General features: G+C 53.4%; 1 protein-coding gene across 1 annotated transcript; it reads right to left on the reverse strand.

The window, feature by feature from the left end:
• Window positions 1–866: 866 nt before the first annotated feature.
• Window positions 867–4,352, reverse strand: LOC140912297 (claudin-4). The gene is made up of 2 exons (XM_073346511.1): window positions 4,244–4,352; window positions 867–2,056 (listed from the first exon to the last, which is right to left on the reverse strand). The coding sequence occupies exon 2, from the start codon at window positions 2,036–2,038 to the stop codon at window positions 1,397–1,399; it is 642 nt and encodes a 213-aa protein (XP_073202612.1). The 5' UTR covers window positions 2,039–2,056; window positions 4,244–4,352; the 3' UTR covers window positions 867–1,396.
• Between the last annotated feature and the right edge of the window lie 23,397 nt (window positions 4,353–27,749).

Raw genomic sequence — 27,749 nt, forward strand, 5'->3', positions numbered from 1 at the left:
TCGCTCATATACTAAGCCCCTTGTTCCCACACCACACTCCCAGCGGGGGCTCTAACCACTAGACCCCATGCCGCTGAGTTGCTGCCCTCCCACCAACAGGCTGTTCCCCCTTCAAAGCTCTGGGCCGGGGGAGGGACTCCTCACCTCCAGGCAGCTTTGCAATGGAGCAGGGAAACAGCTACCAAATTCCCCGCCCCCAAAATAAACCCACTTCTCTGCTGCCGAGATGCAGCCACCTCTGGGGCAGAGCAGGTGCATAACACTGTGGAAAGAGCACCCCCTCACCATGCAGCACAGGGCCCCACCTGCAGCTGGCGAGAGCGCCCCCCCCACCACTTTCCACCCAGCCGAGGGCAAAGCCCTGGTCACCCTGGGCCCATTCAGACCCTGCCAATGCCTCCCTTAACAGCATGGGCTTGGTCTGATCCGCTGCCTGGGGAACCGCCCGCCACATTATCCTGAGGTTAAAGCCCAAGCAGGGGACAGAGGAGCCACAACTCCTGGGTTTCATTCCTCCCCTCCCAGAACCAGAGGGTTAGAGCAGGGGGGCTGGGAGCCAGGACCCCTGGGTTCCATCCCCAGCTCTGGCAGGGGAGTGGGGTCTGGTGGGTCAGAGCAGGGGGAAGGGGAGGAGACGCTACTTCCCAGGGCGGCCTTCCCAGTTATCAGCCAGTCACTTCTCTCCACTCCAGCACCCTCCTGTCAGCAGCTACAAGCCGTAGAAGATCAGGCCTGGAGCAGATGGAGAGATGCATTTGAAAGCACTAATGGTGAGGGGGTGAAGGGAGCGGAAAAACCAGTCCCTGCAGCGGGCTTCAGATAGATCCCCCCCCTCCAGGGAGCACCACAGGCCATTGCTACGTACAAAAAATCTCAAGATACTTTATTCGTCATCTATAAAAACAAGCAGATGCTATGAAAAATATCCAAGGACTATGTAGGACACATGCAAAGGTTAAAACTAGGCAACCCAACTTCCATCCTCCTCTAGAGGCAGAGACTAGGCTTGGGGTGCTCTATTTGACCCCCCCCCCAAAGATAACCCTCTAATTTCCAGCGATCAGCCCTCCGAGGGGGCAGGGCCTCGGAGGGGAGAACGGGGCCGGAGAGGAGCCGGGCTGGGGTGTGAGACGACCCACATCTGAGGGGAGAAGAGCTGGAAGGCAGCAGGATGCTGGCGGACCGTGTGGGCTGAGGACCATTGCAGCGTGGTGGGGCCCAGAAGCTAAGGTGAAGCCACCAGGAATGGCAGAGACCCTGGGTCTGGCAGCTTAGCTTCCGTCTTCCCTCCACGCTGCAGACGCGGTCCCAGCACCCACCCAGCGAGCTTCGCACCTGGGAGCCTGCTGTGGGGATGGGGCCCCCCGCCCTCTGCCCACCCCCACCGAGCGGCCCCTCAGACGTAGTTCTTGCTGGGGTAGTCACTGCGGGGCTGGGAGGCGGCGGCCGTGTAGCGGGCGCTGTAGTTGGGGTTCTTCTCGGGACAGGAGCAGCAAAGCAGAGCCCCCCCGAGAACCAGCAGGGCCGCGGCGGCCCAGCCGACGTAGAGCGAGGCCCCCAGCTCCCGCTTCTGGGCTTCGGACACCAGCGGGTTGTAGAAGTCCCGGATGATGGTGTTGGCCGACCAGCACACGGGGATGAGGCAGAGGATGCCGGAGACCACGAAGACGGCGCCGGAGACGATCATGAGCCGCGCCTTGGCGCCCTCGTCCTCCACGCAGTTGGTGCACTTGGCGCCCACGACGCTCGCCAGCAGGGCCAGCAGGGCCAGCAGCACCGAGATGACCGTGAGGGCGCGGGCGGCCTGCAGGTCCTGGGGCAGCGCCAACATGGAGTCGTAGACCTTGCACTGCATCTGGCCCGTGCTCTGCACGATGCAGTTCATCCACAGCCCCTCCCAGATGGTCTGCGCCGTCACGATGTTGTTGCCGATGAAGGCCGTCACCTTCCACGTGGGCAGGGCGCAGGAGATGATGGAGCCCAGCCAGCCCACCACCGAGAGCGCCATGCCCAAGATCTGGAGACCCGCTGAAGCCATGATTGGGTGGGAAGGCGCCTGCCGGGAGAGAGGGGGTGGGGAGGAGGTAAGAAGAACTCAACACGGTGGGGGGGCCCCCGCAGGAGGTCTGCGGGGATCTGGCCCCACAGCATTCAAGAGACCCTGCTTTGCAATTTCACCCTCAGTGGGACTTGGGGCTGGGCCCTCGTGTGAAGTGGATACTGAAGGACCTTCAGTTGGACCAGCCAGGAAGGGCAGCAGCCCCCATAACTCCTGAAGGTGTCTTGGCTCACCCGCCCCCACCTGGGGCGGGATCACCCCCAACAGTGCCCTCACCTGCCCCCCCATGTCCCACTGGAAGGGGCTTGCACCCCTTCAAGATTTCCCCCTCCCACAACGGCTGCCCTGAAGTGACCCCAAGATGGGGGCTTGGGGGCGGGTGGCAATGGGGGCAGGGGAACATCTCCGGCCCACGCCTGCCACTAGTCCGGTTCTCCTTCCCCTCCTTGGCCATTTCTCAGTGAGTCACCACCTGGCCCGGATCCCCACCTCCATCAACTCGTGGCAACTTCCCTCCGAAACTTGGCTTCTACAACCCAACTGGCTCCCGCCGTGGGAACCATCCTGCCCCAGGGTGGGATGGGGCATCTCGCTGTCCCACTGCCTTGATCCCACCCCAGGCTTCCCCCCTCCCGGCCTGAGCCTCATCAGCCCGGGGTCCCCCACCCCCAGCGGGGGCAGGGAGAGCCAAGGAGGGCAAGCGCCCCCCAGGGCCAGCTGCGTCTGCGCCCCAGGCTCAGGGCTGAGCAAGGCTTTTGGGGGGGCCCCCCCATCTGCTGGCAGCTGTAGAGCGTGTGACGGAGAAGTGCTCAGACGTGACCCCAAGGGGGAGATGCAGCCGTGTGTGTGGGGGGGAGAGATGGGCCCGGATGGGGCAGCCCCGTCTTGGGCCCTTCTCACCCCCCCAGTTGGCTTCGACAGGAAGTCGCCCAGCCCCCGCGCATACCTCTGGCTCAGCGGGCTGTGAGGGGGGGAGCTGGCCCACAACTCCTGCCAGGCCAGGGACGCCCCCCCCCGGGGCCTGGCACCCCCCCCCCCCCCAGGGCCTGGGTTAGCTCCGCTGCGGGGGTGAGCCGCACCCTGGGCGGGCTGGGTTAGCCCCTGGCTACCCAGGGGACAAGAGAGACAAGCCCAATCCGGAGGCAAGGCACCCCCCCCCTCCCCGCCACGGTGCTGCTCCCACACGGGGGCGGGGTGTGAGGGGTCCCAGGACCCCGCAGCAGGGTTTCCACAAGCACCCGGACGCCTGGGTTCCATCCCAGCCCCCGGGGTGGGCGGGGGGAAGGAGCGGAGTCGGGGGTGGGAGCCAGGACGCCTGGGTTCTCTGCATTTGTTCCAGCCCCTCGCAAGGCTCCTTTCCAACCCGCCCTTGGCCCCCCGGCCCCGGCCCCAGCCCAGGGGCTCAGGAACAGGTAAAAACCCAGAGCCAGGTGTGTGGGGGGGAGACAAATCAGCTCCTGCCCCCGCCCCCAGCCCAGTGATCACCCCTTCCCCCTCGCCCCCGCCTCGGGCCCGGCCAGCCCCCGGGGACAAAGACCCTCCCCTGTTCTCACCTCAGCCCCATTGTCCGCAGGTTTCTGTGAAACTCCCCCCCCGCTGGGCAGGCAGTTTCAGATGAAACGGAGGAGGGGGGAGGGGAGCAGCGCGATCCCAGCCTTCCCCGTCCCCCATCCCCGAGAGCGGCCCCTTTGTCCCACAGCCGCGCCGCACACGTGGGCTGGTTGGGGGCAGGGGGTGGGCATTGCCAGCCCCGCGGGTCTCTGTGCCCCCGGCCACAAACAGCAGCTCAGGCTCAAGCCCCGGTGTAGGGGGAAAGAATTTGGTCGTTTTAGGCAGGGGAAACTGAGGCACGGGAGACTGCTTGGGGCACACAGGTGGAGTAGAACCCAGGAATCCTAACGCCTGCTTCCCCCATGGTCCCACAAACACACTGCTGGACCAGAGCATGAAATAGGAGTCCTACCCCCGCAACGCACTAGCCCCCACTCCCCTTTCAGGCCAAGGGGAGAACCCAGGAATCCTGGCTCCCAGCCCCCCCAACCCACTAGCCCCCACTCCCCCCGGCCCGAGAACCCAGGAGTCCTGGCTCCCAGCCCCCCCGCTCTACCCATTAGCCCCCCCTCCCCTCCCCGAGCTGGGGAGAGAACCCAGGAGTCCCGGCTCCCAGCCCCCACCCTCACTAACCTGTCTCTCCGCAGTAACTCTCGCCAAGGTCTGGCTCCCCCCCAGCACACGGCCTCCCTGGCGCAGTCCCACAAATTGCAACAACAAGCAGCGGGCAGGCACCTCCCTGGGGGGTTAAATACCGACCTCCCCCCCGCCGCCCACTCCCCGTGACATCACCCCCAGGTGAAACTCAGTCCACTTAGCACTGGCCGGATAATTCCCCCGCCCCTGTAAACAAAGAGCCAGCCCCTCTCCCTGCAACTGGCTCAAACTAACCACAGCCCTGGGCCAGCAGCTTGGGGGAGGGGAGGCCGGACTCCTGGGTTCCCTTCCCGGCTCTGGGAGGGGAGTGGGGGCTAGTGGTCAGAGCAGGGGGCCTGGGAGCCAGGACTCCTGGGTTCTCTCCCTGGCTCTGGGAGGGGAGTGGGGGCTAGTGGTCAGAGCAGGGGAGCTGGGAGCCAGGAGTTCTGGATTGTAATTTCTCTCACTTCCCTTTTTCCCCCCAGGTTGAGTCACGGACTGGCCAGTTTCACTTCAGTTTCTGGTGAATTTCATCACTCCTGTTTCATGCACCATTCTTTGCCATAAGCAGGGGCTCAGGGAAGAGGGGTGTCAGAGCGGGGACTCATCCAGGAGCTAAGGGGGAAGGGAGCAAAGGGGGGGTGGTTCGTCCCAGGAGGGGGGTAGAACCCAGGTATCCCAGCCCCACCCCCTCTAACCCACTAGAGCCCCCCTTCCCTCGCTGAGGAGAGACCCCAGGAGTCCTGGCTCCCAGGCCCCACGCTCTGACTCACTAGACCCCACTCCCCTCCCAGAGCTGGGGATAGAACCCAGGAGTCCTGGCTCCCAACCCCCCTGCTCTAACCCACTAGACCCCGCACCCCAACCAGAGCCAGGGATGGAACCCAGGAGTCCTGGATCCTGGCCCTTTCTTGTCAATGTACCAGCCAGGGTGTGTTCTATGGGAGACCCAAGCCAACAGCACCCCTCTGTGGCCAGAAGGGGAATTGATATCGGGGCGGGAGGGGGGGCAGGGTACAGGGGTGGGGTGTGAGCTTCCCTAGCCCCACAGTGACCCTACAATAACAGGGGCTGTGGTGGATGCCCCATCACTGTCAAGTTTGACCTCGAGATGGGAGGTTTTGCTGAATGCTCTGCTCTGGCTCAAGCAGGAAAACTCGGGGCACCCCTGGGTCCTGCAGGTGCCATCGGCTGATCTGGGGCGGGGTCCCCCCTAAACTGAGAATCTGTGGCTCTGGGTCATTTGGGTTTGAGTTCCTGTGAGTTTATTATTTAAAAAAAAATCCCCAAACATTTAAAGAGCTGGGACTTGGGAAAAAATCACCTCCATGTTCCTGTTCAAAACTCCCTTTTGGCTCCAAGGAGCCTGTGATTTTATCTGGAAAAAATCCCAAACCAACCGGAATCAAAGCAAACCAGCTCCCGTGTTTGACTTGATGGGTCACAATTTCCGATCATTTTGTCTGCAAAAAATGAAAAACTTTTTTCAAAATCTCAGTCCAGCAAAGATATGAGTTTTCGTTGGCAACCATTTTCCCCATTTGGAACTTTCCTTTAACTGTCCTGAAAGCGAAGCAAAACCGTGTACAAAATCCCAATTCAAAGCAAACATTTTGGTTTTTGTTTTTTGTTTTGCAACCCCGTTGCGTTTAAAAACGTCCTGTCATTTTACTTTAAACTCATTTCAGAAACGTTTTTAAAAAGCTGGACATCAAACCAGAACATTTTGATGGGGTTTTGTTTTAGGGTTTGATTCAACATGACTTCAGATCAATAATTTCCTTTTATTTCATTTCGGGGGGAAAAAAACCCCAGTGGCTTTGAAGAGCTCAGGATCAACAGAAAACGTTTCATTGAACCCCAAACGAATCTTTTTTGACTTTTTTGATTTGCTGAAACTTTTTCATTTACGGCATCACGTGAAATAGTTTGGTTCCCGATATTTCAAAATTGCCAGTGAACCAAAATATCCCTGATTCTTGCTGGCTCTTGGTAGCTCAGTGATCTCTCAGGCCCAGTTCCTCCGAGGTATTTAGCTGATCTGGAGCTCAGCGTATCCGATCATTGCAAGAGCTCTGACTTATTCTGGGCCTGCATCCAACTGTCTGTGCAGTGCTCAGCCTGGACTCTCCGGCTGGGAAGCTCAGCCCCTAAAGGCACAATTGTCCCCACAGTAGCATGAGAAGATGTGAAGTCTAGCTGGGGCCAGTGGGTTCTTTGGGTGAATGGAAGGAGAGGATGGTTGGTGGGTGACATGCCAGTTTTTCACCCAGAGTATTTTCCTCCCAGCTGTTCACCAGGCATCTGAGTCCACTGCGGGTTGCCAGAAATGGGAGGGGGAAGCTGAAGGAAGCCAACAGCAACTGGGATTCACGTTCAAAGAGAGTCATGGGCAAAGGGCAGCTGCTCATGGCTGCAGAAGGAAATCTGTGCAAATGCAGGGGGCTCCTGGACTACAACTCCTACAATGCAACAGGCTCCAGGCCAGGGTGTGCTGGGAAATGTAGTTCCTACACAATCCCCCTCTACCTGCACCCCAAGACTCAATGTATTTCCAGGGAGCTCATGGGCCAGGTGAACTACAACTCCTGTCATGCTCCTGTAGGGCCGGTGGTTTTCAAACGGCGGGTTGTGACCAGTACCGGGTCGCGAAATGTCAGGCCCTGGGTCGCGGCGGCTCTGGTCAGCTCCACCGACCGGGCCGTTAAAAGTCCGTTGGCGATGCTGCCTGGCTAAGGCAGGCTAGTTCCTGCCTGTTCTGACACTGCGCTGTGCCCCGGAAGCGGCCAGCAGCAGGTCCGGCTCCTAGGAGGGGGGGCCATGGGGCTCCGCATGCTGCCTCCGCCCCCAGCACTGGCTCCGCACTCCCATTGGCCAGTTCTCAGCCAATGGGAGATGGGGGAGGCGGTGCCTGTGGGTGAGGGCCACGTGGAGCCACTTGCACACCTCCACCTAGGAGCCAGACCTGCTGCTGGCCGCTTTTGGGGTGCAGCGTGGTCTGCGGTACCAGGACAGGCAGGAAGCCTGCATCTGCACCCCCGCTGCCCCGCTGACTGGGAGCCGCCCGAGGTAAGCCCGTGCCCTAATCCCCTGCCCCAGCCCTGAGCCCCCCCCAACCCGGAGCCCCCTCCTGTACCCCAAACCCCTCATCCCCGGCTTCATCCCAGAGCCTGCTCCCCCAGCCCAGAGCCCTGATCCCAACTCCCTGCCCCAGCTCAAATCCCCCTCCCACTCCCTGAACCCCTCATTCCTGCCTGCAGCCCTCACCCCCACACCCCAACCCTCTGCTCCAGCCCAGAGCCCCTCCCACACCCCAAACCCCTCATCCCCAGCTCCGTTGGGTCGTGGGCATCGGCAATTTTCTTCAACTGGGTTGCCAAAAAAAAAGTTTGAGAACCCCTGCTGTAGGGGACAAGCCAGAATTCTGTTGGCAGCTGAGCTTGTGTATACATCCAGCTGTGTTCATCAGCAGATCCTTTCATGCTCTGCCAGGTCTGGCCGAGGTTCGTTTATATAAGGTATTTTACACACCGGCCCCCTAGCAACCGAACGGTAAAATACACTGTTGTGTGTGGAGTTGGTGTAGCTGTGTTGCTCCCAGGACCTTAGAGAAACCGGGTGGATGAGGTGCCTCGCCTACATTATCTGTATAATGGTTTAACTTTCCATGCCGTCTCCCCCTTTAAGTTCTACATTCCTGCCATTTACGATATTTACACCATGTAAGCGTCTCTGAATCATAGTGGTTTGCTAATTCCATGACCTGAACGCATAACACCTGGGTCCTCTGGCTGGCCACTAGCTGCTGGCCATGGTCGGGTTGGAATCCCTGAGTCTTCTCCTTGTTCTGCATCCGCCATCTGTAGAGTTTGCTCTGTTGATTGTTCTTTCTGAGGAACAAACTGTAGATATTAATGGTTAAAACAAACAAAAAGAAGTATTTCTTCACACAATGCACTGTCAACCTGGGGAACTCCTTGCCAAAGGGTGTTGTGAAGGCCAAGACCATAACAGGGTTCAAAAAAGAACTAGATAAATTCATGGAGGATCGGTCCATCAATGGCTATAAGCCAGGATGGGCAGGGAGGGTATCCCTAGCCTCTGTTTGCCAGGAGCTGGGAATGGGCGACAGAGAATGGATCACTTGATGATTGCCCTGTTCTGTTCATTTCCTCTGGGGCACCTGGCACTGGCCACTGTCGGAGGACAGGATACTGGGCTAGATGGACCCTTGGTCTGATCCAGTAGGGCCATTCTTATGTTCTTATGTTTCCACTGAACTTTCTGCAGTCGGTCTCGATCACCTCCAATCTGGGTGCCAAACTAGTTTTCTTCACAACAGCTGGAGTTGTCCATCTTTTTCCACCACCCAGTTTGACATGAACAGGGTCACGAGGTTCTAGACTCGGCCATTCTCTGACTGACACCTGTTGTAAAAGTGTCCTTAAGGTCAATTAGCCTTTTTCTCTGATTTGGCTACTCTTTCTTCACGTCTGGCTATGTTGGAGATCGATTCTTTCCCAAAGTTGGGCCATTAGTTCTGAATCTGATTGGTCTCCCCATCAGGAGTTGTGCTGGACTATAACCAGTAGCCTCTCCTAGTGATGGTCTGGAACTCAAAAGAGCAAGGACTGGATCTTCTTAGGTAACCCTGGTAAAGCACTGGAATGGGTTACCTAGGGATGTGGTGGAATCTCCTTCCTTAGAGATTTTTAAGGTCAGGCTTGACAAAGCCCTGGCTGGGATGATTTAGTTGGGGTTGGTCCTGCTCTGAGCAGGGGATTGGATTAGGTGACCTCCTGAGGTCCCTTCCAACCCTGATATTCTATGATTCTATGATTACTGTTGTAGGATTTTCTTGGTTGTCTGACGGCTCTCTCAGCCGTTCTGTTCACTTGCGGGTCACGTGGGCTGTAGCAGTATGACCAAAATCGTATTTCATCTGGAATTTGGCTGCGGTTCCCAGCCACCAGTTGTTCTGGAATGCAAAAGTGTGCTTCAATTTCTCAGGTTTCAGAGTAACAGCCGTGTTAGTCTGTATTCGCAAAAAGAAAAGGAGTACTTGTGGCACCTTAGAGACTAACCAATTTATTAGAGCATAAGCTTTCGTGAGCTACAGCTCACTTCCTCAGATGCATATCGTGGAAACTGTTAAAGTCTGCTGCAGTTTCCACGATATGCATCTGATGAAGTGAGCTGTAGCTCACGAAAGCTTATGCTCTAATAAATTGGTTAGTCTCTAAGGTGCCACAAGTACTCCTTTTCTTTCTTCAATTTCTCAGGAACACTGGGACATGCCTTGGCTTTCAAGTCCACAATTTCTATGTATCTGGACAAATGGTCCACAGCCACCAGGTAATGATGTTCTCTGAATTCACATACAGCTACAGTTAATCTCTTTGAAGGTCTTTGTGAGACAAGCTGGATGAGGTATTATTTGTTAATGGACCAACTTCTGTTGGTGGAAGAGACAAGCTTTCAAGCTACACAGAGCTCTTCTTCGGGGCAGGGAAAAGTACTCAGCATGTGACAGCAAATACAAGGGGGAACAGATTGTTTAGCATAAGCAGTTAACACATATTGTATGGAACCATTCAAGGTAGAGTGGCCTGTTAACACCTCTGCAGTCACAGGACAAAGGAGGGTTAGCGGGTTACAGATTGTTGTAAGAAGCCATGAAGCCAGTGTCTCTATCAAGACTATGATTTTTAGTATCTAGCCAAGTTATGAATTTAAGCTCCCAGGCGCGTCTTTTGAAGGTGTTGGGCCAGTTTCCTTTCAGGACAAGGCCTGACAGGTCAGATATGGAGCAATCGTTTTGTCTGTCCACACGTGACAGCGTGTTTTTGTCTTTGAGCATTTTCCTGGGTGAGTTCATTCAAGAGCATAGTGACTGGTTTCACCCCGCATTGTTGCTATTGGGGCATTTAGTGCACTGGGTGAGGCACACCATGGGTTGTGATGGGCATGTATAGAACCCGTGGATCTTGAAAGGTGCGTTGGGGGGGTGCTGATCTTCGTAGCAGTAGTGATATGTCTGGAGGGTTTGCACCTGTTGTTCTGGCAGGGCCTGGTGCCGTTTTGAGTTGGTGGGTCCTGGCAGATGGGGAGCTTGCTTCTGATGAGTTTGGCCAGGTTGAAAAGTTGTTTGAAGGCCAGAACAGGAGGTTCGGAAAAGATTTCTTTCCGGATGGGGTCCCCATTGAGAATGGGTTGTAGTTGTTTGATGATACTCCGTATGGGTAGGTGACAACTAGGGGCTTGCGGTCAGGGGGGGTTTTATTTCCATACTGAAGCAGGTTCTCTCAGAGTATTTGGGGGGCCTGCTCCATGATGCGATCTACTTCTCTCATGGAGTGTCCTTGTTTGGTGAAGGCACTTTCAAGTGTGTTAAGATGGGTGTCCTGGACTTTCTCCTCGGAATATATTCTGTGGTTTCTGAGGCCTTGGCTGTTGAGAACAGATTTCTAGGTGTGTTTGGGGTGGTTACTGGATCTATGAAGGTAGGTGTTGGGATCTGTGGGTTTCTTATATATAGTTAGCTAGCCAGTCGAGTTCCATGGCTGAAGCTGAGTGTGGTGTCCAAGAAGTTGATGTTGGCATGGGAGTGTCCCACAGCAAGTTGAATGGACGGGTGGGGGTTGTTCAAGTTGTGGTTGAAATCTATGGTGGAGTTTAGGTCATCTGTGCAGAGTAGGACAATATCATCGATGTATCTCAGGTGTATCATTGGTTTTGTGATGCACTGGTTCAGAAATTCTTTGAGGTGGCCCAAGAAGAGGTTGGCATATTGGGAAGCCGTCCTAGTAGCCACGGCTGTTCCCACGGTTCGGATAAAGTGTTCCGGGTGAGGATGAAACAGAGGAGTTTGGCGATGTGCTCAGGGTGCAGATCTGAGGACTGTCCCATTGTCTTGTAGATATTTGAGGCAGGTGGCGATGCCCTCATTGTGAGGGGCGTTGGTGTGTAAGGAGGTGACATCCATGGTGTTCATCTGAGGGAGGCTGCTGATGCTGCAGAGTTTGTGGTGGAAGTCAGCTGTGTCCTGGAGGAAGCTGACCCTTTGTGTGGTAAGTGGTTTGAGGATGGTTTCAATGACTCCTGATATTCCTTCTGTAAGAGTGCCATGGGCAGATACGATGGGTCTGCCTGGGTTCCCTTGTTTCTGTGTCTTGGGAAGCAGGTAGTTGGTCCCTGGGGTGGGTTCTTGAGAGATGAGCTTGTAGAGTTTCTCTTGGAGTGGTTTGGGGAAGGATTGGATGATATCCTTACATTCCTGGATGAACTGTGACATGGGGTCTTCTTTGAGTTCTTTATAGTAGGCAGTGTCGGAGAGTTTGTCATTTGGCCTTGTTGGTTGACTCATCACAGTTGGGGACTATGATGGTGCCCACTTTGTCAGCAGGTTTGATCACTATCTGGTGATTGGATTTCAGGGACTGCATAGCTGCCCTCTTGGAGGTGGAGAGATTGTGCTGGATGTGATGTCTGTTAAGGATCTCACAGTCAATTGTTTCCCTGAAACAATCAATGTAATGATCAAGAGTGTGCTTTTGTCCATTGTGGGGTGTCCCGTCAGACCATTCTTTTTGCTTATGACTGTTGGTGGGGACGTGGTAATTGGCGGTTGTATCATCACTGTTGTGAAAGAATTCCTTGAGGTGGAGTCGGTGGAAGAATTTTTCTAGTTCTCCACGTTAGTATGGTATCAGGTGCTGTGGTGGGGCAGAAGGTCAGTCCCCTTAGGGAGTAAAGGTAACTCAGCTCTAGTTAGGGGCAGTCTTGATAAACTGACAATGTCGGGGTGTCTTTTAGTGGCCCTGTGGTGGGTCCTGGTGCCACGGTCTCTCCCAGAGGTGGTGTTCTGTGGGCTGGAGTTGGCTCCACATTTTGTTTTTGTTGGATGGCTGTTGTCCGGTTTTTTTTTTATAGGTGTTTTGGTTTTTTTGCGTGATTTTCAGGTAAGTTTCCTGGTTGTTTTCTCTTCCAGTGCATGGGAGCATGGGATGACTTTTTGTTTGAGGTGGGACAGTCCCTTCTGGAGTATGGGGGTGTGCAATAAGTGGTTCCTCAATTTTTCTGCAGAGCTGTTCAGCGCATTTGGAGTGGTATGCCGTGCTCAGAGGGTTATAGCGAGCGAGACCTCTGGAGATGACGTGTTGTTTCTTGCCTTTGCTTAGGAAGCAGACGTTGCTGTATGGTAGAGGTGCAGTTACTGAATCTTTGCATCCTGTTGGTCTATTAGTTCTGCAATGTTCACATGCAAATACTTTATGTCCTTGCTGATGCCTGGCCTGCCACACTGACTGCTTGGCTTATTCAAGGCATTTAGTTAATCCTGGATGTCCTTCATGGAGGAGGTTTAGGATTTCTCCTCTCCTTTTGTTTGGAATTACGATGCAATTGTCTTTAACCATGAGCCCATTTGACTTGCTTAACTGTCCATGCACCACAAGGTAGTCTCTGTTCACTTCTTTGGTGGTCTTTAGACGCTTCGGCCAGCCGCCCCTAAAGTAACTTAGAACTTCCTGAAGTGGAGTGTCAGTCAAGGTTGCTTTTCATAGCTGGAGTAGTTTCCTTTCTCATACTGGTCTGTATGTGTCCATAGCATCCATGTATGCCTTTATGTCATCTTCGAGCTCACGAGTAGCTGAGTGCAACACTCAGCTCCGTGACAGGATGTCAGTTACCACCAGATTTTTCTTAGGAACATATCTAGCAATTGGCTTAAATCACATTAAGCTTAGCAGTAGACGTTGGCATCTCAGCAGTGCTTGATCCTGATCTTTTCCATTAAGTGGTTTATGGTCCGTTATCAGTGTAAACAAATTGAGTCCACACAGCTGTCTGTAGAAGTTCTCACGTGCCCATATGCTTCCCACGCACGCCTTCTTGATCTGTGCATATCGTTTTTCTGCTTCTGTGAGTGTGCAAGGGCAAAATGCAAGTGGCTTCCACTCCAAGTTGTTTTAGTGCAACAACACCCCACTTAGGCCACAGCTGATTCCATCTTTCTTTGTCTGCCCCCAAAACTCAATTTGGGGTAGGCGGAAAACACATTTTTCCTTGTTTAGGCTCAGTCCAGACTGACTGATCAGGGTTAGGACTTGGTTGAGGGTTTTGTTGCGGTCCTCCATCGAAGGTTCATACCTCAGAATATTGTGCATGCAGACGACAACTCTGTGTGTGCAGTTTGGCCATCTTTCCTTGGAAAATATCAGGTAATCCCAAAAGATCATCTTAAAAAGCAGACTCTCCCTGAGGGTGCGGTAAATGTAGTCAGTTTAGCTCTTTCTTTGGCCACAGCAGGGGTTCTCAAATGGGGGGTCAGGACCTCTCAGGGGGTCACAAGGTTATTACGTGGGGGGTCGTGAGCTGTCAGCCTCCCCCCAAAACCTGCTTTGCTTCCAGCATTTATAATGGTGTTAAATTTCTAAAAATTTCTAAAATTCTAAAAATTCTAAAACTTTATAACTGGCCAGCCTGCTGAGCTCAGAGATCTGCTAGATTAAGCCAGGCCGCTCCATTCTTTCTAACTCAAGTTCCACTTTATGCAGTAACGGGATAGGAATCCTGTGAGGTGTATGTACACGATATGGTTCAGCATTGTCTCGTAAGGTGATTTGTATGGGGTGTCCTTTTAAAAGTCCAGTGTCACCAACAACGTTCCCTCTAACTTTTCACACCCATGTGCGGAATGAATTTCATTATGTGCACCAATATGGAGGCGATGTGTGACACATCGCCTCCATACCGGTGCACATAAAACATTCAGGTTGCGGAGGTGGGGCTGAGGGGTTTGGAGGGTGGGAGGGGGCTCAAGGCTGGGGCAGAGGATTGGGGTGTGAGGGGGATGAAGGCTCTGGCTGGGGGTGCAGACTCTGGGGTGGGGCCAGAGATATAGGGCTTAGGGCTGGGCAGAGGGTTGAGGTGGGAGGGGGGTGAAGACTCCGGCTGGGGGTGCGGGCTCTGGGGTGGGGCCAGGGATGAGGGGGTTGGGCTGCAGTAGGGCTCCTTGGAGCTACTGTGGGAAGAGAGGCCCCCCCCCCCCCCACTCTCTCTCCCTGCAGCAGCACCTGCGCTGGCAGGGAGAGGCGCCTCTCCCTGCCACGGCAGGTCCAGGCCAGGCTGGTCAGGGCTGGGGGAGGGGTGCCTGTTCCCCATCCACGGCAGGTTCAGGGCCAGGCTAAGTCGGAGCTGGGGGAGGGGTGCCTGTTCCCCATCCACGGCAGGTTCAGGGCCAGGCTAAGTCGGAGCTGGGGGAGGGGTGCCTGTCCCCCAGCTGCGGCAGGTCTGGGGCTGGACTGGGTCACGGCAGGGCGCTGTGGCAGGTCCGGGCCTCGGGAAGGGGCACCTATCCCCCAGCCACAGCAGATCTGGGGCTGGGCTGGGTCAGGGAGGGGCGCTGTGGCAGGTCCGGGGCTAGGGGAGGGGCACCTGTCCCCCAGTCACAGCAGATCTGGGGCTGGGCTGGGTCAGGGCAGGGCGCCGTGGCAGGTCCGGGGCAGAGGCATCTCTCCCCACTGCAGCCCTGAGCACCCGCACAGCACTTAATAGGCAACTGTGCGGCCACACAGCTTAGAGGGAACGTAGGTCATCAAATATTCCACTGAGGTCTTCCACCTTTCTCACGAGGCTCATCATGGCTGGCAGGCTGCGGCTGAGAAGGCTGTTGGCCAGTGGTCCTTTGATCCCATGTCTTTGTAAGCTGTTTCTGCGGTGAACTGGCCCATGCAGTTCACAATATCTCAGGGCTTGTGAGAGCTGTGACAGGTGACCTCAGCTCTGGGAGGGGTTGAAGGCAAGTCCTTCTGAGATGACTGTGACAGTCAGCTCCTTGGTCAATTTTATCGTCATGAATATTCAGGTTCACCCTCCAGGAAGGCTCTGTATCATCACAAGGGATAGATCCCACAAACAACGGCTTTTAATTGTCTGTAATATGAGTCAACCCCCTTACAACTTTGGCGCAGCAAACAGCTGCAAAATGTCCATATTTCGTGCATGTATCACACCGTGCGCCTCTGGCTGCATATGCATCATCTCCTGGGATCTGACTTTTTCCATACCTTGTGCATGTAGGCTGGAATGTGTCCCTCTTTAGCCTGCCCTAGACGTTCTCTCTCCTTGCCTCGGGGGGTGGGGGGGGGTCTCATGATAATGACTTTCAGCACTCAAGTGTCTGTTTACAGTTTCTAAGCAAGTTTCAGGTTTGTCAGGTTTGTCAGATTGCTCTACGTTGTTGATAAATTCTATAGTCATTTGCCTGATCACACTTCAGTTCAGTAAGAAATATACTTAAGTGACCAAATAACCAATGTCAGTGAGGTTTATTAATACAGTACTGGGAAAAAAGGTCGACATGACACCAGTCTCCGAAGACCAGTTCCATGCAGCCATGTTACATGCAAGCAGACGGCATGCCCCGCAAGCTACACCCCTAAAGTAGTCTTTTCATACTTGTTGTACCAGCAAAAAAGGTACGGCATACATCATTTACTTAGTCAGCTTTTTGCCTTGCTTGTTTTGGGACCATGGTGTGCCCCAAGCATTCCAGGTTCCCATGCACTGTCTTTGTTTTCAGTACATACATCCCAGGTACTAAGGGGGATGAAGGCATCTCCTGCCCGTGTTGGCAATGCCTTTCCTGTTGTTATGAAGAAATACCCATCTGGCCTGATACTGACAGTTTTCCTATCTATTCCAGACCAGGCTTCCGTCAACTGAAGCAAGGTGTTATGGGATATTTAGCATAAGTGTTCAGGAATATAGTAAAGGTGCAGGCCAATCTAGGCTATATTACTGCTAGGCTTGTGCTTAAAATATACACTTGAATGTTTAAAACAAGTGTACTGTAGGTAGTCATTATCAGCATAATATACGTATACTAGCCAGCGTATAAAAAGGTTTTTTTCTCCTGCTGCTAATAGCTCACCTTAATTGATCACTCTCATTATAGTATGTATGGCAACCCCCATTTTTTCGTGTTCTCTGTGTGTATATCTAGATCTTCCGACTTTATTTTCCACTGCATGCATCCGATGAAGTGGGTTTTAGCCCACGAAAGCTTATGCTCAAATAAATTTGTTAGTCTCTAAGGTGCCACAAGTCCTCCTGTTCTTTTTGCTGATACAGACTAACAAGGCTCCCACTCTGAAACCTGTATCCAGCGTATGTTAGTCAGGAAGCTTTAGCTATTTGATTAGCTGTGGCTAGGGATAATCTCTCTTCAGTTCAGTTGTTGTTGCTGGTTTTATTGGTTATTCCAATAACCAGCCAGTCTCTGATATTCTCATGTGTTGCATTCCCAAAATCACAGTTTTCAGCCAATGCAGGCAGAGCTCTCATAAAACACTCAACATTTTCCTCTGGTTCTTGAATTTTCTGGGGGAAATGATGCTCTTTTGTAAACCACATTTTCCCCGAGGTATAAAGTATGCATCAAACACAGACAGGACCCTTTCAGAGTCATCTTTGTCACTGTCAGCAGATTGAAACCGATGCTCTGCTTGCTTCCCCATAGCATGAATTAAAGACGACACCCAGATATTTCCAGTTTCTTTCTGGAGTGTGTTTGCAATTCAAAATCTTGTTTCCAGGCTGTCGGTTTGTCAAAGCTGAAGCTCTCTGGGGCATTGAAGAGGGGCATATTGAAAGGCTCCTGTAATCTTTGTTGCTTTGTTTGTTTCTGATCTTAGTTTGCTCCTGGCTCCATATTATGTTCTTCTGTACCAGAGCCGGTCTGGCGAAAGAGCTTCATTTTACATACAGCCCTGCGTGGATACACAATCTATATCTGCGGATGTGGATATCTGTCGATAGAAAGCAGGTGCCAGGCTCACTGGCAGCTGTCCCTGGTCATGCTGGTGTGTGTGCGCAAGTGGCTCGCACGCTCCCGGACAGGAGTCCCATCCATGGACAGCTGCCGGTGAGCCCAGTGCCCACTCCACTGGGCAGGGCTGGGGGCGTCTCACCCACGCTAAATTGCGTATCCGCGCGGGGCTCTACTTATTCACATCACGTGTTCATCATTCATAAGTGGGACCCTCCCAAATTCAGGGTCCATTTTGCTCAATTTCATGGTCATAGGATTTTATCAGCTATTTAAATCTGAAATGTCACGGTGTTGGAATTGTAGGGTGTCCTGACTCCAAAAGGAGTTGGGGTGGGGAGGGTCACAAGGTTATTGTAGGCGGGGTGGCCGTACTGCTACCCTTACTTCTGCACTGCTGCTGGCAGCGGCCCTGCCTTCAGAGCTGGCCGGGAGCCCAGCTGGGCCCTCAGTCAGCAGCTGCCACGCTCCAGCTACCTAGACATAGGAGGTGACTTCCCCTCTGCTGGGTGGGTGCTCACCCCCCTTGCCCCTGCACTGCCCTCACCCCACCCCCATTCCACCCCTTCCCCAAAGTCCCCCCCCACCACACCTTTTCCCACCCCAGCCCTGCTCCCTTCCCCTTAGTCCCTGCCCCTGCCCTGCTTCTTCTCCGCCTCCTCCTGAGCACGCGTCCCTGCTCCTCCCCCTTCCTCCCGGAAAGTCTTAAGTGCCACCCAACAGCTGTTAGGCAGCGAGGGGGGGGGGCAGGAAGCGCTGGGAGGGAGGGAGGGAGGGGGAGGGGGAGAAGGAGGTGAGGAGGGAGAAGCTTGGCTGCCGGTGGGTGCGGAGCTCCTGCTAATTTTTTTCCGTGGGTGCTCCAGCCCCGGAGCACCCACGGAGTCAGCGCCTATGCACCCAGCTCTGAAAGCAGCAGCACAGAAGGATGGCACCGTATGGTATTGTCACCGTTACTTCCATGCTGCTGCCACTCTCCGACCACCCAGCTCTGAGGCAGTGGAGAAGTAATGGTGCCAATACTGCGACCCTCCTAAAATAAGCTTGGGATCCCCCTGCAACTCCCTTTTGGATCAGGACCCCCAATTTGAGAAATACTGGTCTCCCCGTGAAATCTGAACAGTATAGCGTAGAGAAATCCCGATCGCCCCCCAGGCCGCGAGAGAAATCCCGATCGCTCCCAAGACGCAGCAGGTCTGGCTCATCTACCAGGCCTCGAGAGAAATCCCGATCTCCTGCAAGGTATGGCAGTTCTGGCTCATTTCTGAGATCTAGAGAGAAATCCAGATCGCCTGCAAGGTACAGTATATCCGGCTCGTCCCTAAGACAAAAGACCACGTTTCACGGGTGAAGACCAGATTTCATTGTCTGTGATGCATTTTTCATGGTAGGGCCCTATTCATAAGCTCCTCAGGTATGACTGAGGTTAGTTTGAATAAGGTATTTTATATGCAGCCCCACCTCGTGGCTAAACGGGATAATACAGTTTAACATTCCACTACAACTCCCACAGTGCAACAGGCTCCAGGCCCACGCATGCTGCGAAGTGTAGTCCATGCCCCCTCTCCCTCTGGGACTCAGTTGAAATTCCTGGGGATGCCTAGAGTAGCCAAGGATAAAAGGTATCAGGTATATTTAGACCATAGAGATGAATATAAGTAATGATTCATATTGTAACACAAGGGCCTACGGGCCTCAGGCTTGTAAGATCTTTAGCTTCGCCAACTCAGGCCTCAGGACGGCAGTTCCCAGCCCACGGGTTGCAACTCCAAATGGGGCTGCGCCATCAGCAGGTAGCATTGTGGGTCCAGTCGGCCAGTTTTGGCTGGAGAGACAATGCTGTCTGCCCCCGAACACATCCGGACCTATTCCACAAACGCCGCGCCAGTACGGTACGAGGTCACATTGTGCGGAGGTTGCCATTTTGTAGGTCAGAACAGCAGCCTCCTGGTGCGGCATTTGGGGAGCAGGCCTGGATACGGTGGCTATGCAGAGGTGGCTGTGCAGATGCTGATTTGGCCATTGGCACCATCCAGCCAAGGGACGTGAATCCAGAAAGTCCTTATCTGTGAGCAGCAGCCTCATCAAAAGAGCATCTTCTTTGCTCCAGCTGGTAGGAGCCCGTGCTGGCCTTTTCGGAGACAGGAATCTGCAGCGGCTTGTAAGTGCCTTAAGGCAGGGCCCTTATCTTCTTTTATGCCACCTTGAGTACCTGACTGGAATCATCCTAAATCACTGTCTCTGTGGTGACCTGATATCACCATACAGGGCCTTCCTAAGTCTTGGCCTCATTTGCTTGACAGTGAATTCCTCTTTCAGATTTGTGATATGAGGCACTTATTTTTAAGCAGAGTATCTGCTTCAGCCTCCAGCAGCGTGTGTAGTCATGCGGTTGAAATGAAAAACAAGTAATGAATGAAAACCAAAAGTCCAAGAAACGTGCTCCCACATATGAATAGGCTTTCTTTGAGTATGGCTTCACCGGTGTCTTGGTCAAGCACGAAGAAAGGCCAGATGCCTCCTACTTCACCCAGTGTTATATAGCAAAACATCGAGCTCACTAAACTTAAATGACACCTGGAAACCCTTCACAAGTGTAACCCTTCTGCCCGTCAGAGTTGGCAGCAACAAGGGCCGGGTTCAATATCTAGGGGTTCCATTCCAATAACACAATGCAAACCGGCTCGAGCCCCCACCCAGTGACCTGGGACAAATATATACCACCCCCGCTGGGCGCCTCCAAGAGGCAATACGTCCCCTCTCGCAAGCACATAGTCTGAGTGTAGCAAAACTCTTTTAATAACAGAGAGAAACAATGTGGCATTATGTTGGGGAAACACCACCAACAGGATTCATAACACAATCCATGAGCAAAAAAAACCCACCCCAGGCAAATTGGGGCATGCCCTTTTCCCTTTGGTTCTTGAGTCCAGCAACCCCAAATCACCCAAAGTCCCAAAAGTCCAATGCCCCAAAAGTCTCTGTCCCTGGTCAGGGCAGCGCCAGAGTTCAAAAGTTTATCTGCGGAGCTTTACCTCCCAACCTGGGTGGAAATGGGACAGGGGTAAGAGGCACCTTACGTGATCTGAAGCTGACCGCCCCATAGCGGTGCTCCACTCCACCAGCCGCCCCACGAACTCCTTCACTCAGCTCCACGGCCCACAAGCAGCTCCTGCCATCCACACACTGCGCCGCGTCGAACCAGCCGTCCCGCAAACTGCTCCACAATATATCTTCAGGCTCCCTCACTACTTAACACAACACTCAGTGATTTCAGCTCTTAGGTGAATTCAGCTTATAATAGGGGAGCCCCAGTGCTGGTGCACTGTCAGCCCAAAGTGAGCTCAGCAGCCTATAACTAGACTTCTAATGAAATCAAAATTAGCTCTGATATTCCACAGTGGAGAGAGGAGGAAGTGCAATTAGCATGTAAGGCCCTCACCAAGGGGCCCATGCCACCAAGTATTAATACTTGTCCCCAGCCTCTCTCCATTCACACAGTTTTGGAACCCATGACCCTTGCCTAGCGAGTGCTACTTAGTTGATGGTGAATCCCTCCATCATAACAAAAGGCCACGTGCAGTTCCAAGCACAGTTCCCATAATCAGGGTAATAACAATTTATTCTTCCTGCCCCAATAACAGAGACACTGGGGATCCCACAGCAGCCAAAGTGACCATTTGGGCAGCTATGGTCTCATTCTAGGCGTGGTGGGTGTGCCTATGCAAATGAGATCGGCCCCTGAAGTTCTTTTCCACAACTTGCCACACCTCACCACCAGATGTCAGGGTGGAGCTCATCCTGACACTGCTTACACAAGGAACACACAGGAAAACCAAGGTCATTTCTCCAGCGCTGGAAAGAAGAACTTTCATATCAACAAATGTAATCCAAGAGAGTCAAATCCATCTCTGACCGCGCTCAGAAGGTATCCATTGAGGTGAGTTATCACATCGCACAGGTTCAAGAAGCCTCAGACAACTGGAGAGACTTTGATTTTGCCAGCTGCAATCAACATGATAAAGATGATGTGTGGGGAAGCTGAGGCAAACAAACTCAAAGCCACACCACTCTCCAATAACACAGTGGAACAAAGGATGGAGGTGATAGCAGCAGGTCAGGAAAACACACCGATGGAGCGTCTGAAAAACACAGGTTCTTCAGGTTGCGAGCACTGAGGGTTGTCATGCACATTTCTTGGCTTTTGTGAAATACACCTGGGAGGGAGCAACTCTCGAAGACGTTCTGTTCTGTCTCCCTCTTCCCGGACACGAGATGGCACAAGGAATGTTTGAGGTGCCACATGGGCACATGCAGGACAAAAACTGCCCGTGTGATTGCGTGGTGGGCATTTGCACCGATCAACTACACCATGATTCAGTCTCTTTGTGCACGTCTGTTTGCAAAACTGGGTGAAGGTAGGAGGTCCAATCCCGCCGTGTTGCTGCAGAGTCCTGGGACGATTTTCTGAACTGAGATAAGCTGCGTGCCTATGCAATGGACTGCAAAGAAAGTGGGATCATTGATTTTCCAGGTGACCAAAAGAAGATGTGTCTTTTTGCCTATGTCAGAGGCACCAGTTGGATCAGAATGAACTGAACACAGGTCTGCAAGGAAAGAACACCCAGGTCCTTCAGCTGAGTGATCGACCACAGGATTCATGGCTCAAATTGTTTTCGGGAAGAATAATATATTGAAGACAAGCTATGAATGCTTCCTGCAGCTTTCCAGGAAATTATTCAGCCTCCTGCACAGGTGATGGCTGAGCATCTCAGCTGGCTAGAGAAAGAGTTTGTGTCCTTTCCCCCCAACTTGGGAATGAGAAAGTATGATTTGGTACGAAACCCCTTTCAGCGCAAGCCTGATGCCATGGATTTGCTGGCAGCTGAAAGCAAAGAGCTCATCGGAAGTTCCTGCGATCAATTCTTGCAAGGAGCATGTGCCTAACTTTGTGGTTGTCTGGGGTCAAGTCTCAAAATGGGGTCACAGGCGGAAAGTTTGAGAACCTCTGCCTTAGGATAAGTGAGCTCTAATATAAAGATCCTTTAGCGGAAGTCCGATAATAATAAACCCGCTGAGCTTGCTGCTGTGTTTATGATCTGCTGATGCTTTGAGCAGAACTGGTGAGTTGGCATAACCACGTCCACGAGAGCTAAGCAGACACCACAGGATGACTGTTCGTAGCTGGGGTGAAATGTGAAAGACTTCCTCCAGGCAACCAACTGTGCCTGTGGTGATCAGGTGACATCAGCGTTCGTGTGTTAAGGGGAACTAACAAGTTTGTCGATCGGAAAGGGGGGCAACCCACACGTTGTGGGGGCTCGATGTTCAAAGAAGGAAAAGGGGTTCAAACCTTCCCTAACAGGTTATAAAAGCGGTCTCCTGGAGGGGACACGAGGATGGTGGCCACAGGGGAGTCTGGAGATGGTGACAATGAGGTGGAGGAGAAGGAGGATGACTGACGCTTTGGGAGGGTATAGTACAAATGCTAGCCCTTCCGTATTGTTCTCTCTGTCCCGGCCCAGGCTGCAGCGTGTTGGCTGAAAGAGCGTTCAGTGGTCTCTGCATCCCCTGTCCATTGAGAACCTGGTTACTGCCAGCGACCTTGGGGCTGAACTCTCTCCAATTACAGGAAGGGTAACCCCTTGCCTGGGGTGGGTAATTAGTTAAAGTAACTCGGAACTATAGAGGTACAGCTCGTACAGCTAAACCACAATTCCCACAATGCAAAAGGATCCCACCCAGGGCATGTTGGGATGGGTAGTCTACCCCGACCCTCTGCACCAAGAGTCAAGCCATTTCCAAGGGCTCCTGGGCCAGCTGAACTACAACTCCCAGAATGCAGCAGGCTCTAGCACAGGGCATGCTGGGAAATGTAGTTCCTCTCTCCCCCACTCAAAGCATTTATTTCTTTCCAAGGAGTGCTTGAGCTGTGTGAGCTACAGAGCCCCCCACTTCCCCTGGAACGGGTCTTTAATGGGGGAAGGGAACAATTCGCAGTGAGACCCTACAATAACAATGCAGCCCACGCAGCCCTACGATAACAGACCAGTGTCTGTGAGACCCTACATAACAACACAGCACATGCACTGGTACAATAACAGACCAGTGTGCGGGAGACCCTACAGTAACAACGCAGTCCATGCAGCCCTATGGAAACACACCAGCGTGTGGGAGACCCTACACTAACAATACAGCCCACGCAGCCCGACGATACAAGACAGTGTTCGTGAGATCCTAGGATAACAATGCAGCTTACGCAGCCCTACGATAACAGACCAGCGTCTGTGAGACCCTACAACAGCGGTTCTCAACTTATTACAAATTGTGGGCCGCGTGGGGGCTGGCTGGCTGACTGACTGGCTGCCCAACCCAGACCCCTCCCATGTAGCCACCCCAGACTCCACAGCTGGTGGGGCTGTGCAGCTGCCCCGGACTCGGGGCCCCCAACCCCGAATTGCTAGCCTGACCACTGACTGCTGCCATGCTGGGCGGGCTGGCAGGACTGACCCCCACCGGGCAGCCCGGATCCAGTGTCTGTGAGACCCTACAATAACAATGCAGCACTACGATAACAGACCAATCTGCGTGTGACCCCGCGACCCCGACATGGGCCCTAGGGCCACAGAGCGGCCTGGGGGGGAGACCCTGCGACCCCGACACGGGCCCTAGGGCCACAGAGCGGCCTGGGGGGGGGAGACCCCGCGACCCCAACACGGGCCCTAGGGCCACAGAGCGGCCTGGGGGGGGGGGAGACCCCGCGACCCCGACACGGGCCCTAGGGCCACAGAGCGGCCTGGGGGGGGGAGACCCCGCGACCCCGACACGGGCCCTAGGGCCACAGAGCGGCCTGGGGGGGGGGGAGACCCCGCGACCCCGACACTCCAGTGTTTCACCATTCTCATAGTGAAAATTTTTTTCCTAATATCCAACCTAAATCTCCCCCACTGCAGCTTGAGACCATTACTCCTTGTTCTGTCATCTGCTACCACTGAGAACAGTCTAGAGCAGCCATCCTCTTTGGAACCCCCTTTCAGGTAGTTGAAAGCAGTTATCAAATCCCCCCTCCTTCTTCTCTTCTGAAGAGTAAATATCCCCAGTTCCCTCAGCCTCTCCTAATAACTCATGTGTTCCAGTCCCCTAATAATTTTTGTTGCCCTCCGCTGGACTCTTTCCAATTTTTCCACATCCTTCTTGTAGTGTGGGGCACACAACTGGACACAGGACTCCAGATGAGGTCTCACCAATGTCAAATATTGGGGAACGATCATGTCCCTCGATCTGCTGGCAATGCCCCTACTTATACATCCAAAAATGCCATTGGCCTTCTTGGCAACAAGGGCACACTGTTGACTCATATCCAACTTCTCGTCCACTGTAACCCCTAGGTCCTTTTCTGCAGAACTGCTGCCGAGCCATTTGGTCCCTAGTCTGTAGCGGTGCATTGGATTCTTCCGTCCTAAGGGCAGGACTCTGCACTTGTCCTTGTTGAATCTCATCAGATTTCTTTTGGCCCAATCCTCCAATTTGTCTAGGTCCCTCTGTATCCTATCCCCACCCTCCAGCGTATCTACCACTCCTCCCAGTTTAGTGTCATCTGCAAACTTGCTGAGGATGCAATCCACACCATCCTCCAGATCATTTATGAAGATATTGAACAAAACCGGCCCCAGGACCGACCCCTGGGGCACTCCACCTGATACCAGCTGCCAACTAGACATGGAGCCATTGATCACTACCCGTTGAGCCCGACAATCTAGCCAGCTTTCTATCCACCTTATAGTCCATTCATCCAGCCCATACTTCTTTAACTTGCTGGCAAGAATACTGTCGGAGACCATGTCAAAAGCTTTGCTAAAGTCAAGGAACAACACATCCACTGCTTTCCCTTCATCCATAGAGCCAGTTATCTCGTCATAGAAGGCAATTAGATGAGTCAGGCATGTGAATCCATGCTGACTGTTCCTGATCACTTTTCTCTCCTCTAAGTGCTTCAGAATGGATTCCTTGAGGACCTGCTCCATGATTTTTCCAGGGACTGAGGTGAGACTGACTGGCCTGTAGTTCCCAGGATCCTCCTTCTTCCCTTTTTTAAAGATGGGCACTACATTAGCCTTTTTCCAGTCATCCGGGACCTCCCCCGATCGTCATGAGTTTTCAAAGATAATGGCCAATGTCTCTGCAATCACATCCGCCAACTCCTTTAGCACTCTCGGATGCAACGCATCCGGCCCCATGGACCTGTGCTCATCCAACTTTTCTAAATAGTCCCAAACCACTTCTTTCTCCACAGAGGGCTGGTCACCTTCTCCCCATGCTGTGCTGCCCAGTGCAGCAGTCTGGGAGCTGACCTTGTTCGTGAAGACAGAGGCAAAAAAAGCATTGAGTACATTAGCTTTTTCCACATCCTCTGTCATTAGGTTGCCTCCCTCATTCAGTAAGGGGCCCACACTTTCCTTGACTTTCTTCTTGTTGCTAACATACCTGAAGAAACCCTTCTTGTTACTCTTAACATCTCTTGCTAGGTGCAACTCCAGGTGTGATTTGGCCTTCCTGATTTCACTCCTGCAAGCCCAAGCAATATTTTTATACTCATCCCTGGTCATTTGTCCAATCTTCCACATCTTGTAAGCTTATTTTTTGTATTTAAGAGCAGCAAGGATTTCACTGTTAAGCCAAGCTAGTCGCCTGCCATATTTACTATTCTTTCTACACATCGGGATGGTTTGTCCCTGTAACCTCAATAAGGATTCTTTAAAATACAGCCAGCTCTCCTGGACTCCTTTCCCCCTCATGTTATTCTCCCAGGGGATCTTACCCATCAGTTCCCTGAGGGAGTCAAAGTCTGCTTTTCTGAAGTCCAGGGTCTGTATTCTGCGGCTCTCCTTTCTTCCTTGTGTTAGGATCCTGAACTCGACCATTTCATGGTCACTGCCTCCCAGGTTCCCATCCACTTTAGCTTCCCCTACTAATTCTTCCCAGTTGTGAGCAGCAGGTCAAGAAGAGCTCTGCCCCTAGTTGGTTCCTCCAGCACTTGCACCAGGAAATTGTCCCCTACATTTTCCAAAAACTTCCTGGATTGCCTATGCACCGCTGTATTGCTCTCCCAGCAGATATCAGGATGATTGAAGTCTCCCAAGAGAACCAGGGCCTGCGATCCAGTAACTTCTGCGAGTTGCTAGAGGAAAGCCTCGTCCACCTCATCCCCCTGGTCCGGTGGTCTATAGTAGACTCCCACCACGACATCACCCTTGTTGCTCACACTTCTAAACTTAATCCAGAGACTCTCAGGTTTTTTTGCAGTTTCATACTTGAGCTCTGAGCAGTCATACTGCTCCCTTACATACAGTGCAACTCCCCCACCTTTTCTGCCCTTCCTGAACAGCTTATATCCATCCATGACAATACTCCAGTCATGTGAGTTATCCCACCAAGTCTCTGTTATTCCAATCACATCATAATTCCTTGACTGTGCCATGACTTCCAGTTCTCCCTGCTTGTTTCCCAGGCTTCGTGCATTTGTATATAGGCACTTGAGGTAACCTGCTGATCGCCCCTCTTTCTCAGTATGAGGCAGGAGCCCTCCCGTCTCACGCGCTCCTGCTCGTGCCTCCTCCCGGTATCCCACTTCCCCACTTACCTCTGGGCTTTGGTCTTCTTCCCCTGGTGAACCTAGTTTAAAGCCCTCCTCCCTAGGTTAGCCAGCCTGCTTGCGAAGATGCTCTTCCCTCTCTTTGCTAGGTGGAGCCCGTCTCTGCCCAGCACTCCTCCTTCTTGGAACACCATCCTGTGGTCACAGAATCCAAGCCTTCTCTCCGACGCCACCTGCGTAGCCATTCGTTGACTTCCACGATTCGACGGTCTCTGCCCAGGCCTTTTCCTTCCATGGGGAGGATGGACGAGAACACCACTTGTGCCTCAAACTCCTTTATCCTTCTTCCCAGAGCCATGTAGTCCGCAGTGATCCACTCAAGGTCACTCTTGGCAGTATCATTGGTGCCCACGTGGAGAAGCAGGAAGGGGTTGCGATCCAAAGTCTTGATGAGTCTCGGCAGTCTCTCCACCACATCACGAATCTTAGGTCCTGGCAAGCAGCAGACTTCTCGGTTTTCCTGGTCGGGGTGGCAGACAGGTAACTCAGTACCCCTGAGGAGAGAGTCCCCGACCACCACCACGCGCCTCCTTCTCTTGGGAGCGGTGGTCGTGGAATCCCCAACCCTAGGACAGCACATCTCATGCCTTCCAATCACCGGAGTCTCCTTCTGCTCCCTTCCCTCAGACGTATCATCTGGAATGCGTTACCTAGGGAGGTGGTGGAATCTCCTTCCTTAGAGGTTTTTAAGGTCAGGCTTGACAAAGCCCTGGCTGGGATGATTTAGTTGGGGATTGGTCCTGCTTTGAGCAGGGGGTTGGACTAGATACCTCCTGAGGTCCCTTCCAACCCTGAGATTATATGATGGGGCCCTGGGGTCAGAGAGCGGCCTGGCGGGGGAGAGCCCGCGACCCCGAGGGGGCCCTGGGGCCAGAGAGCGGCCTGGCGGGGGAGAGCCCGCGACCCCGAGGGGGCCCTGGGGCCAGAGAGCGGCCTGGCGGGGGAGAGCCCGCGACCCCGAGGGGGCCCTGGGTCAGAGAGCGGCCTGGCGGGGGAGAGCCCGCGACCGACGGGGCCCTGGG

This window comes from Lepidochelys kempii, chromosome 6 (assembly GCF_965140285.1).
Source record: "Lepidochelys kempii isolate rLepKem1 chromosome 6, rLepKem1.hap1, whole genome shotgun sequence".
In the NCBI taxonomy this organism is placed as follows: domain Eukaryota; kingdom Metazoa; phylum Chordata; order Testudines; family Cheloniidae; genus Lepidochelys; species Lepidochelys kempii.

What these genes read in the sequence shown, in the direction of transcription:
- LOC140912297 (XM_073346511.1), bottom strand. Translation starts at nt 2,038, where the DNA reads ATGGCTTCAGCGGGTCTCCAGATCTTGGGCATGGCGCTCTCGGTGGTG.